The sequence below is a fragment of the Talaromyces amestolkiae genome (genome assembly GCF_001896365.1).
Source record: "Talaromyces amestolkiae strain CIB chromosome Unknown scaffold33.1, whole genome shotgun sequence".
NCBI lineage: Eukaryota > Fungi > Ascomycota > Eurotiomycetes > Eurotiales > Trichocomaceae > Talaromyces > Talaromyces amestolkiae.
The window spans coordinates 71529-86025 of NW_024468069.1; the positions used below are offsets into that span (position 1 = coordinate 71529).

Genomic DNA, 14497 nt, shown 5'->3' on the forward strand with positions numbered 1-14497 from the left:
GGAGAAGAAGTATTAATCTCGCCGAATTCGAAATTTGTTATCAGGTTTGGCAGCATAGACCTTACTATCCAATAGCAGATATACATCCTATCTGGACTCGGGTGAAGTGCTCCAAAGAGCTGGTACATAACAGCATGGTGGTTTCTGAAATATCTTTCTCTTCCATGCTCTCTAATGTCATTATACAAATTGAGCACGGGGGTGGGCTACTAATTTCGGCTCCAGCGCTGAAACTGGGCATTTCCGAGTGCCGAGTAGAGCAAGGATAAATGAAATTTCAATAAGAAGATATCCGGAGTTCCGTGTAACGCTACCGAACACGAGTAGCAGTATCAATAAAGAGTTTCCTCAACGGGTGGTCGAGCGGAGAAAGGCGATTCGTAGAACATGGACTTCCGAGTTCCCGTAAACGAAGGTCACGGCGGCGAATGCCTTGATGAAAAGTTGGCTTCGGAAGGAATATTGATATGAATCTCAGGTATATGGGATCCAAGCTACCAGCCTTTGCGCATGAAAACTGCTATCAAGCAATAGGCGCTTATTCAGAGCCGTTGAGACTTGACGGGGACGTTGCCAATTTGCGCTGGGTCAGGGAATAAGGATATCCGGCTCTGTCAGTGTGACAACTATTTAAGGGCAGCGTACACCCCATATTATCTTTCTGAATAGGTATTCAGCGGCCAAGTCACAATTCTTCTCCTAAAGTCTCAACCCCTCCAAGAAAGCACAATTTCGGTATTCGAATCGAGATGGCGAATCAAAGCATTATCCCCGAAATCTCTCACTTCATTACGTCGTACGACCCTCAGGGTAAATCAACATTCCTCGCTGCGCCAAMCCCGCCACTTGTGCAGCAGAGTAATGATTCTCTGCGTGTGGACTATATTTACTCTACTGTCGCATCTCCAAATGGGCCTGTCCTTACGGGCATGGACGATTACAGGAAGAATGAAGATATTCGCAGAGAACATCCATACGTCATGTTTCCCCTTGCGGGTGGAAGTGCTGCTATGATCGCGAGTGTAAGATTCCAGAGTATCTCTACCTTACCAATCAAGAAGTTTTTAATAACAATGATTGAAGTTTGCACCGAATCCTGATGGAAAGGAAGGATTTATGCATCGGTCGCAGACCCTTGATTACGTGTTCATTATAGATGGGGAGCTGGAGTTGACTTTGGACAGTGGGGAAAAAAGGATTATGAAGCCGGGTGATGTGTGTGTGCAGCGCGCATCTCAGCACTCTTGGAAAAATTTGAGCAAGACGGAATTCGCGAGGTTTGGGGCAGTTACTTTAGGGCTTGAAGGTGCGAAATTGAATGAGATGATCTTTCCCGAAGCGGTATAAGCTTCTAGTAGGACATCGGTCTACAGCCCCACAGATGGATGCTAAATAGTTCAAAGTCGTGCTAGTTGGGAAATACAAACAATCTTCATCATTTCGATTAACTTTGTAGAGTTTTTGGAAGAATACTACATAGCATAGGTATCCTAGTTCTTGAGTGATGTCGACGGTGCTTGCCTCCATGCTTGCACCAAATAGCAGTTCGACTTGTATTATTAATCCGTGTGTTTGCCAGTTTTGCACCGCTTGCTTGAGCTTTATCATAACCACCCCCACCTGCAGAGCGGGTGGGTCACCGAGCAAGCTTATTTTGTTTGCATCCTAGTTTGTGCTGTTTGTGTTGATCACTAAGGGCCAATCAACGTCGATCTGGGTGGGTCAGGTTTTGTTTGCTTAATAGTTTGTTCTGTTTGTATCGACGAGTAAGGACCAATCGTCGAAACAAAAGAAGAAGTAGATATATCCCACAACCAATGGGGTGGTACTGGAAGTCTGAAATTGCTAGGAAGCCTCTGGAACTGGCAATTTATGGGTAAATTGGATTTCCACTAGGACTGCAAAGTCAAGACCAATGCGAAATGATTAGAAATCAATGCGGAAATGGGAATACTGTACATATTGCCCTTTTTAAACTAAATGCTGCTTCCGTAGTTTGCCTGCACACCAGTTTTGCCTACTTTCTCATTCTTAATTCTAGCAGTGTTGTCCTATCCATTTAACCTGCCTCTCGCTTTTGGAACGATGTCTTTCAAAGGAGTAGTACTTATCCTTGGAGCCGGGCCTCGCGTTGGAGGGTCCGTCGCATCCAAGTTCGCAAGTAGTGGCTACAAGGTCGCCCTAGTTGCTCGCAATTTGTCAGAAGGGTTTTCAGCAGAAGGTTATCTCAATATCCAAGCCGACCTGTCTGATCCCAAAATTGTTCCATCAATATTCCAAACCGTGAAGGAGGCGTTTAGCGTTCCCAATATCGTCGTTTTCAACGGTTCGTGCATCTTTATACCTTTCCTGGTTATGTGAATAGCTGACGTGCGAAGGGGCTAACCGTCTCACAACTCCTCACGATGACCCTCTCTCCGCACCCTTGGGAACGATCAATGCTGCTCGCACAGTGGGTTTTGATAGTGCCTATATCGCCGCTCAGCAAGCTTTACAAGGGTTCAGAATGCTTCCCACCTCAACACCTACAGCGTTCATATATACTGGTAACACATTGAACCAGATCGCCATCCCAGGCGTGATGCCCTTTGCACTTGGGAAAGTGGCTGCGGCGATGCTTGTAGAATATGCCGCCAACGCATATGGTAAAGATGGCTACAGGTTCGATCTCTTTTTTTGCACTTCCCAGTTAGTAGATGTATGTATTGTATGTGACTCGTGTGTCTAGGTTTTACTTCGTCGACGAGCGCAAACCTGACGGACGACCAGCTGGTTTGCAGATCGATGGTGATGCACATGCAGACATGTTTTGGACGTTAGCTCATGAGCCCAAACAGTCCAAGTGGTTAGTTACTTTTACAAAGGATGGCGGGCGCCAGGCATTCGTTGGAGTCGACTTCGACGGCAATGATAGGCACTCGTATGATGATCAATTTGGTAGATGATCTTAATTCAGAGGATCTGTTACTCTTGGCGTCTTTGGGCATTTCAGGTTGTCAAAATCTGCCAACTGCAATATGCCGATTACTTTCGATTCTCGGCAATCCTCCATATGAGATTATTGGTCGCACGTTTCCAAGTGACGTACTCACCTGGCTTCGTCTTACAATAGATATCCTGTCATTGGTTTTCTGCCAACCTCTTTTCAAGGTTTGCGATGGTTTTGGATCGAAGTTGATTCCATCGAATGGTGTAAGGATGACATGACAAAGATCGACGAACTTCACCAAGAGAGAGAAGGGAATTCCTTATTGTTGTTGACGTGGGAAATATTGTAAGGGAAGAAATATTGCTTGATTGTGTTATCTAACTAATTTCAATACTAGCTATGGGTAATGCTAATTATCTGTGCTTATAACCATATATCAATATTTCTAATTTAATAACATTCATTTCTTATAACTCTAGCAGTAGAATATTCTCAACAACAGTGAACTTGAGCATTTTTCTCATAGTGATTAAGTTGGCGCGAGTCCCAATAACTTGGCACTAAACAAGTATTTCTAGTCAAATGTTACATAGTTAAGTTAATAAGCAATGAAATAGTAATTTAATAATATATTTAATACAATCTTAGCTTCAAGTGAGTTATACTTATTTAAACCCTACTATAACTAAGTAATTAACCTTCTATTAAATTTATATCTTCAATCGCTCTGATTAAGATAGTGTTTCTAGGTCATATAATTCTAGTCAAGTGATTTAAATCAGAATCCTTTACATATCATACAAAGTTTGTGGTGAATGTCTTCAGTAGAGGAATACGTATACTCACATTTAGCTTATCTTCATGTCTTCTCAATGCATCGATCTGACAATTCTCAAAGACACTGGCGAGCCGCTCACGATTACCGAGAAAAGTGTCTGGTACGCGAGCAAATGCGGCAAAAAGAATGCAAAAAAAAAAAATGACGGAAATGACCCACCCGCACTTGCGATGAATGGGGATCGTGGTTCTAATCTTATCTGATTCAAGGAGAGAAATGGGCAAATATTTAGTGTTGTGATTGGAAAAGGGTATCGGGGTTGGTGGTGTGATGTCCAGACCAAGCTCGACGTTATGGATACAGGAGTAAAGCTTGTAGCAACATCGCTCATGACGATGTTGCTATATTATCCGTTTTGTTTGAACGTCTAGAAAAGCCACTCAATGGATAAGTAAAGAAATTAGTCCTTCATTTCCTTAAATCAATGCTCAAGTGGCCACTAGAGAAACACAAGACAATTTCTTGAGGATCCTTGGCTACATAATTAATGCGACCACATGTCACTCTTAATAATGCTTTGATATGGTTCGCCGATTTGGCGCCTTCCCTGGGTCATTTCTCCCTAGCGCCGAGGTTTTGACTTGCGTGGCAGTGCTCATCTGCGCCGCATATGAATAATCGATTGAGATTGAGGTGATTATGTCCGAAGTTTTTGAAAACAGGCCTGATTATCTCATGATTATACAAAGTCCATCATCATTACCCATTTCCCACACACGTTGGTCTGGATCATACACGAAGGACTATCGTCGATTCGGCCTATCACGATTAGTGCCATCCGCTGCTACGTATATCGGGTAAGTGAAGCTGGGCGATCTCAAGGATCTTAAACCTGTGACCCTCGTGGACACTTACTATAAGGGACAGGAGTCTTGGATACTTAGTAGCACGTTATTCTTCCTTGATAGAATGACTTCGCTTATTTTATAACAGGATCTTCGCTTCAAGCAAGCCTCAAATCAAGGTACTGAACTTCTCAAGTCGTATGAGAATCCAATCAATCCTTAAGACGTTATTTCTATTAAGTTCTTCGACGAAGATGGTTAAAGGGCAGGGATGGGCCATGTCCATGAGGATGGAACTTCCAAGTTCCAATATAAGCAGAGACCACTTGCGGAGTCTGCCTCGTCTGGCTTTAAGCAGGTTTAGCGTGGCCTTAATGAAGGGTTTTCAAACCGTTTCAATATTTCCGTGCCCCTTCATAATGCAAACGAGATGTGGAAGTCAGGTATGTCTTTTCGGAGGCGATGGCAAGCCAGACGCAGGCAATGCCCATGACTAGATTGCTTGTTAGGTATACTGTGCATTGTCAGAAGTATACTGTAAGAGGCCTAAATAATATATTTTAGTATTGCTAGTAATTATTATTTTGAATGAAGAATACAGACATCCCCAATTCTAAGAACTTGAGGTAGATGCTAATAGAATCAAATTAGGGGAGAACGAGTCAACTTTGTTAATCTTTTTCAACTGACTGAATTTCTATCATCCAATCAAGAAGCAGGATGAAAGCCACTCCCATTCTCATTCATTTTAAGCCCAACACGACAGTAACCGACCATGGTACGCGATGGTAATCCCGAAAATTGCAACCCGAAAAAAGCTGACTCAGAAGCCGATCTGGGTTGTGAACCTTATGACGCTCCTTCTTCGGAGGTTGGGCGGGGTCCGGAACAAATGACTGATGTCTGATGCAGGCGTACTGTCACTGGAAAAGGCGCTAAAGACCTCAGCCCAGAAACTACCTTGGATTACGTAGCCGCCTACATAGTTAGGAAGGACGTATCTTTCGCGAGGATCAGCGGTACAAAAAGTGAGTATTATAATGACAGGTACCCTGGAGGTCGATTCACTTCATTTCCATTACTGATGGGCCGGACTGCTAACAAAGTATTCGGGCATATGCATCTTAGAGTTTGATTACTCCCGAGTAACTTGGGGTATTAGGTGCGCAGATGGGACGTATCGATATTCAGATTGGAAATTTGAGGAACAGTGTAGTCTTTAATTAAAGTTGAAGTGTGAGAAACTAGACCTCTTTTCAAGATATTCTATACTAAGCCCAGCTCTAAAGCTTCACAAGGTAATGCAACGTAACTCAGTACTCCTACCATCTTATTTCAGCAGTGTAACAGTCTAATTGATCATTCATATAAATCATCCTCGATAAGCTGACTATGCTATGCACCATCCTCTGTGAACCAACGAGCAGAAAGTTTCTTTAAGGAGTCGCTGAAAAAATAGAGGGGAATAACAAGGAAATAAGCCGCCCACAAGATTCCAGCCATTGACCCATACTGTACCTCTCCACCAGACTTATCGTACCAAGTGATGGCAGCATATGAAACCCCAAATCCTATGCTATTCTTGATGACATTGACAAGGACACCAATTTCCATAGCTCGAGATAGGTGGCAATCAACGGCGTACGTCAAAAGTATGTTGGCTGAAGCAGTGAGCCCAAAGGACAGTAAACCCCAACCCACACTCGTACCGGCCCAGTTTAGATCGTGTTGAAGAGATACTCCGATGACTACGCATCCAGTAGGACTTATTAGAGCCCCAAGCAAGACAAGCGGTATCCTGCTTTTAGGGTCATGTTGCCCGTTGGCCTTCTTCAATGCTCTCATTGACAACAAGTCGGCGACTACACCGCCTATCGGAAGCCCGATCATCAGCCCTATAAGGGCTCCAAAGTTGATAAAGCCAATCTGCCACGGAGCAAATAGCCTCGGAGGCATTGCATAGAGATTGCCGACTAGGACAGACGTCAGAACTGTCCAGCCGATGGTTAGACCGAAAGTAAGGGTTGTAACTAGCACTTCAGGCAAGAGTAACAGTGGAAATGGGCGAACGAGTAGTTTCAGCAGGCTCTCTCGATGTCGCCCACTCTCGACCCGAAAATAGAATGACCTTTCCACCCAAATTTTATAGTGACTCTTCGGTGTCTCGATTTCATTCTCGGTAGACTCAATTTCACATTGCGTATCGCATGGCGTGCCCATAATTTTGGTTTCTTGGGTTTCGTCGTTGGCACCATAGCTGTTGTCAACGGCATATTCACTGCTTGGAAGCATCAAAATGGAGGCCACAAGATTGACACCAATTACGATAGACGAGACTACGAAAAACCAGCGCCAGCTATTCAGGCCAGACGCAATTCCGCCGGCTACAATTGGACCGATAGCTGACCCAGCTGCCAAAAATCCGACGTAAACAACCATAGCAGTAGCAAGTTGCTTCTCACGAAAACATTCTGAGACAATAATTGGTCCTAATGCTTCGATAACTCCCGCAGATAAGCCGCCGAGAAATCTCGTTCCTAGTAGCGAATCGTACGTCTGCGCCGTCGCCGCCCATATATTCGCTGCGAGAAAGACCGTCATTGATATGAGAATCGTGTATCGTTTGCCCAAGTATTCCACAATTGGCACAGCCCAAAGATTCTGTAAACACACGGATGTTATTACCATACATTTCTACGCGAGAAGTGATTTTTTTCCACATACCGAAAGTCCTAGCATGAGCAGTGCATATGTCGTCAGGTGTGCTGCTTGATTGGTCGAACAATGCAAATCTTCAATAAGAAGAGTGAACATAGGAGAAACGCCAGCAGCAAACACGTTTCCCATCATGTTATAGAAGCTCACGTTGAGGAGAATCATTATACGCCATGGCAATGGCCAGTTCTGTTGCACTTTATCAGGAGGGACAAGGCGACTACATGGGGAAGAGTAGACTTACGCTAGGTTCGGTTGCCATCTTCGATAATTTGTATGCGATATAGAAACCGCACGTACCTAAGCAATGCTGAAGATAATGGTGAAGATGAGGCGAAGGATGATGCTGAGGATGACAGCTGGATTAATGTATATAGGATAGCAGGTCATCAGCTGAAGAAAGATTGCTCGTGTAAAATCAGGGGAATATCGATCCGGGGAGCGTCGGATAAGAGTGAAATCACGATCCGTACCAGCCTCAGGCACTTCCGATATACCCGCGGACTTTGAGTCAATGCATTATTATTTGGTCAGATAAAAACGCATCAAATAGCCGACCTAAGTTGAGACTAATTTAATCTTTGATGCTGTCTGAGCAGTTCCAGGAATACGCACAGCAACTTCTTGGCAGCATGCAGGACAATATTACCATCTCGCCTCTTTATTGATGGCGTGGACATTATAGCCTAGCCTAGTGGCTCTGCATTGGAGTCAAGTTGTCGGGTAGCTCCCTACGATGATACGATTCTCATCCAAGCATTTGATTCGAAGCGAGTTCTTAGGGCTGCTGAGTCTTACTTCGCAGTATTCGAGATATGGCGAAAGACGTCCGCGGGGTATCAAAGAAAGTTGCTTTAGCATCTGCCATAGGTAGACCTTGATCATACTGAATGATATTTATGAATACTCGAATGCTGGTTGGTCCGCAAGAGAACCGCTGAAAGCCGGTCTATCATAGAGAATGAGGTCTGCGCATCCAGGAAATTCTTGCCATTCCCACAGTGAGTCCCTCTAAAAAGTGGCATAAACTTTGTAAGCGGCCAGCAGCACGCGTTAATATGATTATCCAGTCCTGTGTTCGGATGAATTGTCTATAATAGCGTCTTAAGTTTAGATCGTCTACGCCACGCCACAAAAACTATGCCTAGTTTTCTGTTCATACCTTTAAGAAACTCAAAACTCAGAAAAAAAGGTTTCCCTTTTTCAAAAACAAATAAGTGCTACTTCTACATTGATCTCAGCTCAATACATTCCTGGGACTTCGATAAACGAACCATGAGGGCCAATACCATAAACCTGCGGCATGTCAGCTCTGGCGACCTCTTTCAGATCTGTACCTCTCAATGCAACAAGAATACTGTGTGTCCCTTTCTTGTTTATGACAATAGTCAGAACGATACCATCGTCTTCTTCAGTTGCGCCAGGACGCCCAATAAAAATGGGTTCACACGGACAACTTTCTCCATCTTCAGGCTGCCACTTGACCCAACCCCCTGTCTTCCAATCTGTCTTAACAATACATGAAAAGAAAGCGGCCTGCACGACTTTGAGACCATTGCCAAGTCGCCCAATCGGGACTTCTGTTCCAGGACTGGCACCTGCATTTCCGCCTGTGGCATAGACATATCTATAGCCCGGCACCATGGACGCGGATTTACTAATCCGGGGTAATTCTAATGCAACACCGGGAATGGCTTGCGCAACTGTCGCTCGTTCAGTCCTCTGAAGACCTGCTTTATTGACCGATGCCAGTTCGTAGCGGACCAGCGTTCCATCTTGATATGGCCTGGCCGGATCAACGACGTTGCTTAAGGTGTACTCGCGATATGGAATGTAGTCTTCTTGGTAACTACACAAATCCACATGGATGGATGTATCACCGGTGGCGTCATCAACAAAATCGTATGCGTTGACGGAGTGAAAGAACATGAAATTCGGCGAAGAATACGACGCAATTCTGGCAAAGTTAGCAGATCAATTCACATCACAATAACACGTTTGTAAAATGTACACTTCTCCGTCGGACTTTCGCAAAACGTAGAAGAAGGTCTTAGAGTCCGACTCAACCTCAAGCATATCCATGAACTGTTTTGTCACGTCGCTCACATCAAGATGAATAGGCTATCATATGTACTATTAGCCTATCCTCTCACTCCATCAGGGGAGGGACTTACATTGCGAATGAAAACCACGTATTCCTTCGTCATGGCCAACGAGTGGATATAGCACGGCGCGCATGGAAGAGCCGTTTTCCAAAGAAGCTTAGCAGGGTTAGAGACCACGTCCAACGCAAAACAAAACATGACACCTGTTTGCGAAATCAAATAGTTATACGTGGTCCCACGCTGTCTGTCTTTCGGTGGGTGGGCACAAATGCCAAAACCAGCGAGTTCGGGGTCGATTTCGGCGTATGTCAATAGCCTCTTTGGCTCGAGAGTCTTTGCATCGCACACTTGTAGCATGTTGAAATCCGTGTGGACTAAGATCTTGATTCATTCATTGTCAATAAGAGGTCTAGAGCACCATGTTCGACCAAATCTTACCTCCTCCTCCGCCGGATTTTCGGATGCCGCGCCACGCGACAGAGGATTATCGTCCTTGGGCAAATGCATGCCTCGACGAGGAACCACATTGATATTAGCCGCATCAGGTTCCAAATGGCCAGTTGGAACCCAGAGTGATTGCTACATTCAAGTCAGAGACTATGGTTTTCAAGGTATTCATATGGAGTAAGAAAGACCTGAGCTCCCAGCAGCGCCGAACATGGGTCCTGGGCCAATTTGAGAGGAGTATTGGCATTAATTCCACACATTGTAGTACTGACAAAGCCCTCTTTTTGAGCTCTACGCACTACGCCTTCCGCAGTATGTCGGCTACTGTAGCGGACCAGGCCATTGGACATGGTGAATTTGTGCAGAATGCCCAGGCCATCGAAGAAATGCTGAAGAACGGCATTTGGTTTAGAATTATCTTCAGAGAGGGGTATGATGAATCTGCCTGCGCCGATTCTATAGAAATTGTCAGATGACGGCCTACAAATTTGTGAAACGTTTTCGACAACAGCGTACCGGACGAAAGTTCCGTTTAGCCATTGTGGCCACACTCCTTTGGTGACGCAGTCCACTTCGCTTCTTGTTTCTGGGGTGTCCCTGAAATATGGAGGAACATATTTCAAGTCCTTTTCCTCGACAAAATAGTTATTGTACGGCTTCACTTCCGGCATGCTGGTGAGGTGGGCGGTTACTATTAATCACTGATGATAGCAAAACTCAGAGAGAATGCGAAGGGTGCAAAAATAGAGAACTTGATGAATCCTAGGCCGAAATAACACTAGATCAGAGTGCTTTTATTTCCCAACTTTACCAGTCAGGAATCGGCTTCTTATGCCTTGCGGGGGCAATGGTACCTTCCCGGCATTGCCCCCGGCAACACGTGATAGGGGCGGTAAGGAAAGCCCTGTCCAGTGAGGACGGGGACGGGGACGGGGAAGTATCGGAACTCAGGCTCCACCAAAAAGGATCCCCATGGGGGTTTTCGGACTCTCGATTTCAGCTTCGTTGAATTATGCACCCGAAACATACATATATTACTTAATTATGAACAGCGAACAGCGATACTACCCTGCCTCAATAATGCCAAGGACTCGCAGGCATCGCCACATTACTCATACACTTTATCCAATAGTGTCTAGCTATAGATAAGGGACTACATGTTACAAAACCAACCTCCCAAACGACGGGCAGGCACCTCTATGTGGTGTTAGGAACTAGTGTTTGCAGTTATGACTGTTTAAGGAAGCTAAGACCTGCTAAAAATCGAGCATACATCTATTTTCGCGAAATATATAGGAATCTGTAGGAGAAGGAGAAGATTAGAATAGTTTACTATTTTGTGTCACGGACCTGGATCCACCATAGTTAAACAGCATTGTGTCGAGGTACGCTGTGCTTTGTTGAACCACACAAAATTTCAAAGATTGTTGTCAATAGAGTAGGCTAAGTAAATACAATAATAATAGTTAATCAAATACTAGAAGTTTTAACATAACTAAGATAAAAAAGATCCTCTTAGCTTAGTATCTACAGTGGGATGAAAAATGTGTTTAACACCCCCCATATCCGAAATATCCTTTATAGTTTACTATATAATATCTAATATAATAATTATAAAATAAAGAATAATAATATTATTATTATTCTAGATGGTAAACTATTAGGATTTATAGCTATTAGAGATAAATTATTAACTAGTAATTATAATATATAATATATTAAATTAAAATTTATACAATATCTAGATATAGATTATATTATATAAATAGAATTATAATTAATTATTCCATATTGTATACTAATATAATTAATAAAAAATAATTTAATAATAAAGGATATTATAATAAATAATTATTAATAATTCTCGATAGAATAAATTAATATAGATTAAATAATTATAGATTAAATAACTATGAATATTTCTATTTGTATAATAGAAGAATAATTACTAATAAATAAATAGCAGTTATTTAGATTGCCTAGCATGACGCTAATATGTATTAGTAAAAATAAATAGCGGTTATATCACCGCTACTTAGAATAGGTGATAGGCTACGACTCTAGCCAGATATTGAATAATTGAAATTGTAATGAGTACACTGATAAAGGTCTGATAAAGGTGAAATTTAAAGGATTAGCAAACAGATTGTCATACAGCGCCTCGCAAGTGCGGCTTGGAAAGTACCTGTTGTTGTTTTTCATCGATTTTCGCGACTCAAACGGCAGGTACTTAGGACTAAGGAGAAGACCGGGCAGAGACAAGGGAGACAGGCTGCAATCACACCAATGTGTTAACAGAGAAAGGTGTATGTAGACATCTAAAAATGCTAGAGCTAGAAGCTTACCTGAGATGATTACCATATTCATTTCAATCGGGGTCCAAATCTGGATTTTGCGGATTGTCCACGTAACGTCCACGGAGTTCAAATCAAGACTCATCAGATATATGAGACGGATGATAGAAGTAGCTGTGGCACTAGAAGCGTACAAAGACGACGTGATCAGCTGATCATCCCGATGTTTTTGTTTTGCGCACCACACCTTCTCATAGATGAGTGTAACACGTACAAGGCTCCCATCAGGAATACGAAGCTGATGATGATCTTCTGTAATCTCCGTAAACTCAATCCCCAAACTACACGCATTGGCACGCATAAAATAGCAGCATCGGTTAAGATATTCGGAAGTGCATTGCCGATAAAGAAAATCCGAGAATCCACGCCACACTTCGCTTTGATTGTCTTATTCCAGAATCCCTTCGGAGGTATGCACAGCAGACATGATGTTAATATCTATAGGTAGGGATAGAGTTAGCTATTATGGAAAGTAGGTTAGGGTTCGGCGGAATAAGTTTCTTTTTGACGCAATATTGGCTTGACTTACTATGCCAAATCCCCAACATGCCACAATAGCAGCCAAGACATAGATTGCGACCTTCACATAATGCTCTATGTTGAATAGCCGCCAATACATGGCTAATATAGAAAATTTAGCAAAGCATACGGTTCCAACGTACAAAAATTGTGCAATAAAAAGTCCCTGGAAAAGTAGGGTAGAACTATTCCGGGAAGAGACCCAGATGTGTCTTCCCACGCCATTATTTATCGCTAAAGTGTAGGTCAGTTTGCTGAAACATTGGAGGCGGGAAGGACGCATCAATGATGGACGAAAAAGMCCTACACCAGATMCCAGCCATAAAACAGTGTACAGTTTGCAATACCTAAAAAGTCCCATTAACTCATTCATTGCCTAGCAAGAATGTTTGGTTTTACTTACCATGGCAGGTATAATAAGCCAGTCATCTAACCAAAAACCAACCTTGGATATCACTCTCGAGGCGAATCGAAGACATACGACGATTATCGCGAGCGTCCATGTCGAAAAGAGAGATACGACAATCACATATTGTTGACTCTCTTGAAGGTTGACGCCCGCAGGTGGCGCTGGAATTGACATCGCTTCTTTGACAAGTCTGAAAATATCAACCAGTTCACTACTAGGGATGTGTAGAACTGGATATCGAATCTCACATAGTGTACTTAACGTAGTGAGTTTTCCCAACACCCCTTGGTGGCAACTGCACATTCGCAAAAAATGTGTAGCCCCATTTATGCAAGGCATGGTGTATCTGTTTACATATAGCTGGAAATATGGGCAGCTTTAGCCGAGATCTACTTGCATTTTAAAATTACTTGGGTACGCCTGTTGACTAGCATCATATCACAAGATATAGGCACCAATATAGGTGCGTCGATTTGCCATTCATGGTCTCGTCTAGTACGGGACTATAATAGTGATATCACTTCCTTTCTGAAATGAAATTCTCAATACAGACAGATTCGAAACCTCCATGTTTTAAATTGTATTTTATCACTATACATGGATTTATTTTCGCAATAACAATACTCCTATACTATTCTATATGTACAATAGCGTCTTCTTGGCACTGTTTCGGACGAAAAAGGAGAGCGTGTAGTTGTTGCAGTGTTCTGAAGTGCAAAATCCCGTATCGCATATGAGTCGACCGTTGATCGTGCAAGGGGCGGTGCCACAGTAAAAGGCTGTATTGTGTACAGCGCCTTGCATGAGCGGCTTTACATGATTTGCAACTCTTTGATTCTTTCTCGGCGCCACTCCTGTCACCACCTTAGTTAAACAGTCTATATAGTAAAATCTTAGTATGTTCTTATAGCTTACATAAGCAACTACCTTAATCTTATTATATATTTAGATTCTCCTTGTCTTTCTAATTCTAAATATATAAAAATATTATATTTTTAATTTTAAATATATTTTTTATTAATATTTTAGATTTTTCTTGATTTTTTAATATATTCTTTAGKTTATTAGGGATAAGAATTATCCAATTAAAAATTATTTATTARTTCTAGTCCTWGCTAAGATAATAAATATATGATTTTATAGATAGAAATAATACTTTTTCAATATAGAATATATTTTTAATAAATACTTTAAATTTTTCTTAATTTTTTAATATTTTTTTTAGATTATTAAGGTTAAGGATTATCTAATTGAAAATTATTTATTAATATTAATTCTAACTAATGGGACCGGCCGGAACATTCGGCACTTTTTGTTTTGAAAAACAGTCGTTTTTACACGTTTTAGAGGGCCTTTTAGGCTTCTCAGCACCTAAAAACCCCTATGTGGACGTCAC

At 42.4% G+C, this 14497-nt stretch overlaps 4 protein-coding genes across 4 annotated transcripts; 2 read left to right on the plus strand and 2 right to left on the minus strand.

Moving 5' to 3' along the window:
- Window positions 1-749: 749 nt before the first annotated feature.
- On the plus strand, window positions 750-1347 carry BHQ10_010329 (uncharacterized protein; the record flags this gene model as incomplete). The annotated part of the gene is made up of 2 exons (XM_040872947.1): window positions 750-1022; window positions 1084-1347. The coding sequence occupies 2 exons, from the start codon at window positions 750-752 to the stop codon at window positions 1345-1347; spliced, it is 537 nt and encodes a 178-aa protein (XP_040738831.1).
- Window positions 1348-2085: 738 nt separating this feature from the next.
- BHQ10_010330 (uncharacterized protein) lies at window positions 2086-2945 on the plus strand (the record flags this gene model as incomplete). The annotated part of the gene is made up of 3 exons (XM_040872949.1): window positions 2086-2326; window positions 2379-2661; window positions 2729-2945. The coding sequence occupies 3 exons, from the start codon at window positions 2086-2088 to the stop codon at window positions 2943-2945; spliced, it is 741 nt and encodes a 246-aa protein (XP_040738832.1).
- A 3002-nt stretch (window positions 2946-5947) lies between these two features.
- Window positions 5948-7529, minus strand: BHQ10_010331 (uncharacterized protein; the record flags this gene model as incomplete). The annotated part of the gene is made up of 3 exons (XM_040872950.1): window positions 5948-7213; window positions 7277-7456; window positions 7512-7529. 3 exons carry the CDS (start codon window positions 7527-7529, stop codon window positions 5948-5950), a joined length of 1464 nt encoding a protein of 487 aa, XP_040738833.1.
- A 980-nt stretch (window positions 7530-8509) lies between these two features.
- BHQ10_010332 (uncharacterized protein) lies at window positions 8510-10490 on the minus strand (the record flags this gene model as incomplete). Its single annotated transcript, XM_040872951.1, has 6 exons — window positions 8510-9224; window positions 9279-9388; window positions 9442-9753; window positions 9811-9951; window positions 10008-10275; window positions 10336-10490. 6 exons carry the CDS (start codon window positions 10488-10490, stop codon window positions 8510-8512), a joined length of 1701 nt encoding a protein of 566 aa, XP_040738834.1.
- Between the last annotated feature and the right edge of the window lie 4007 nt (window positions 10491-14497).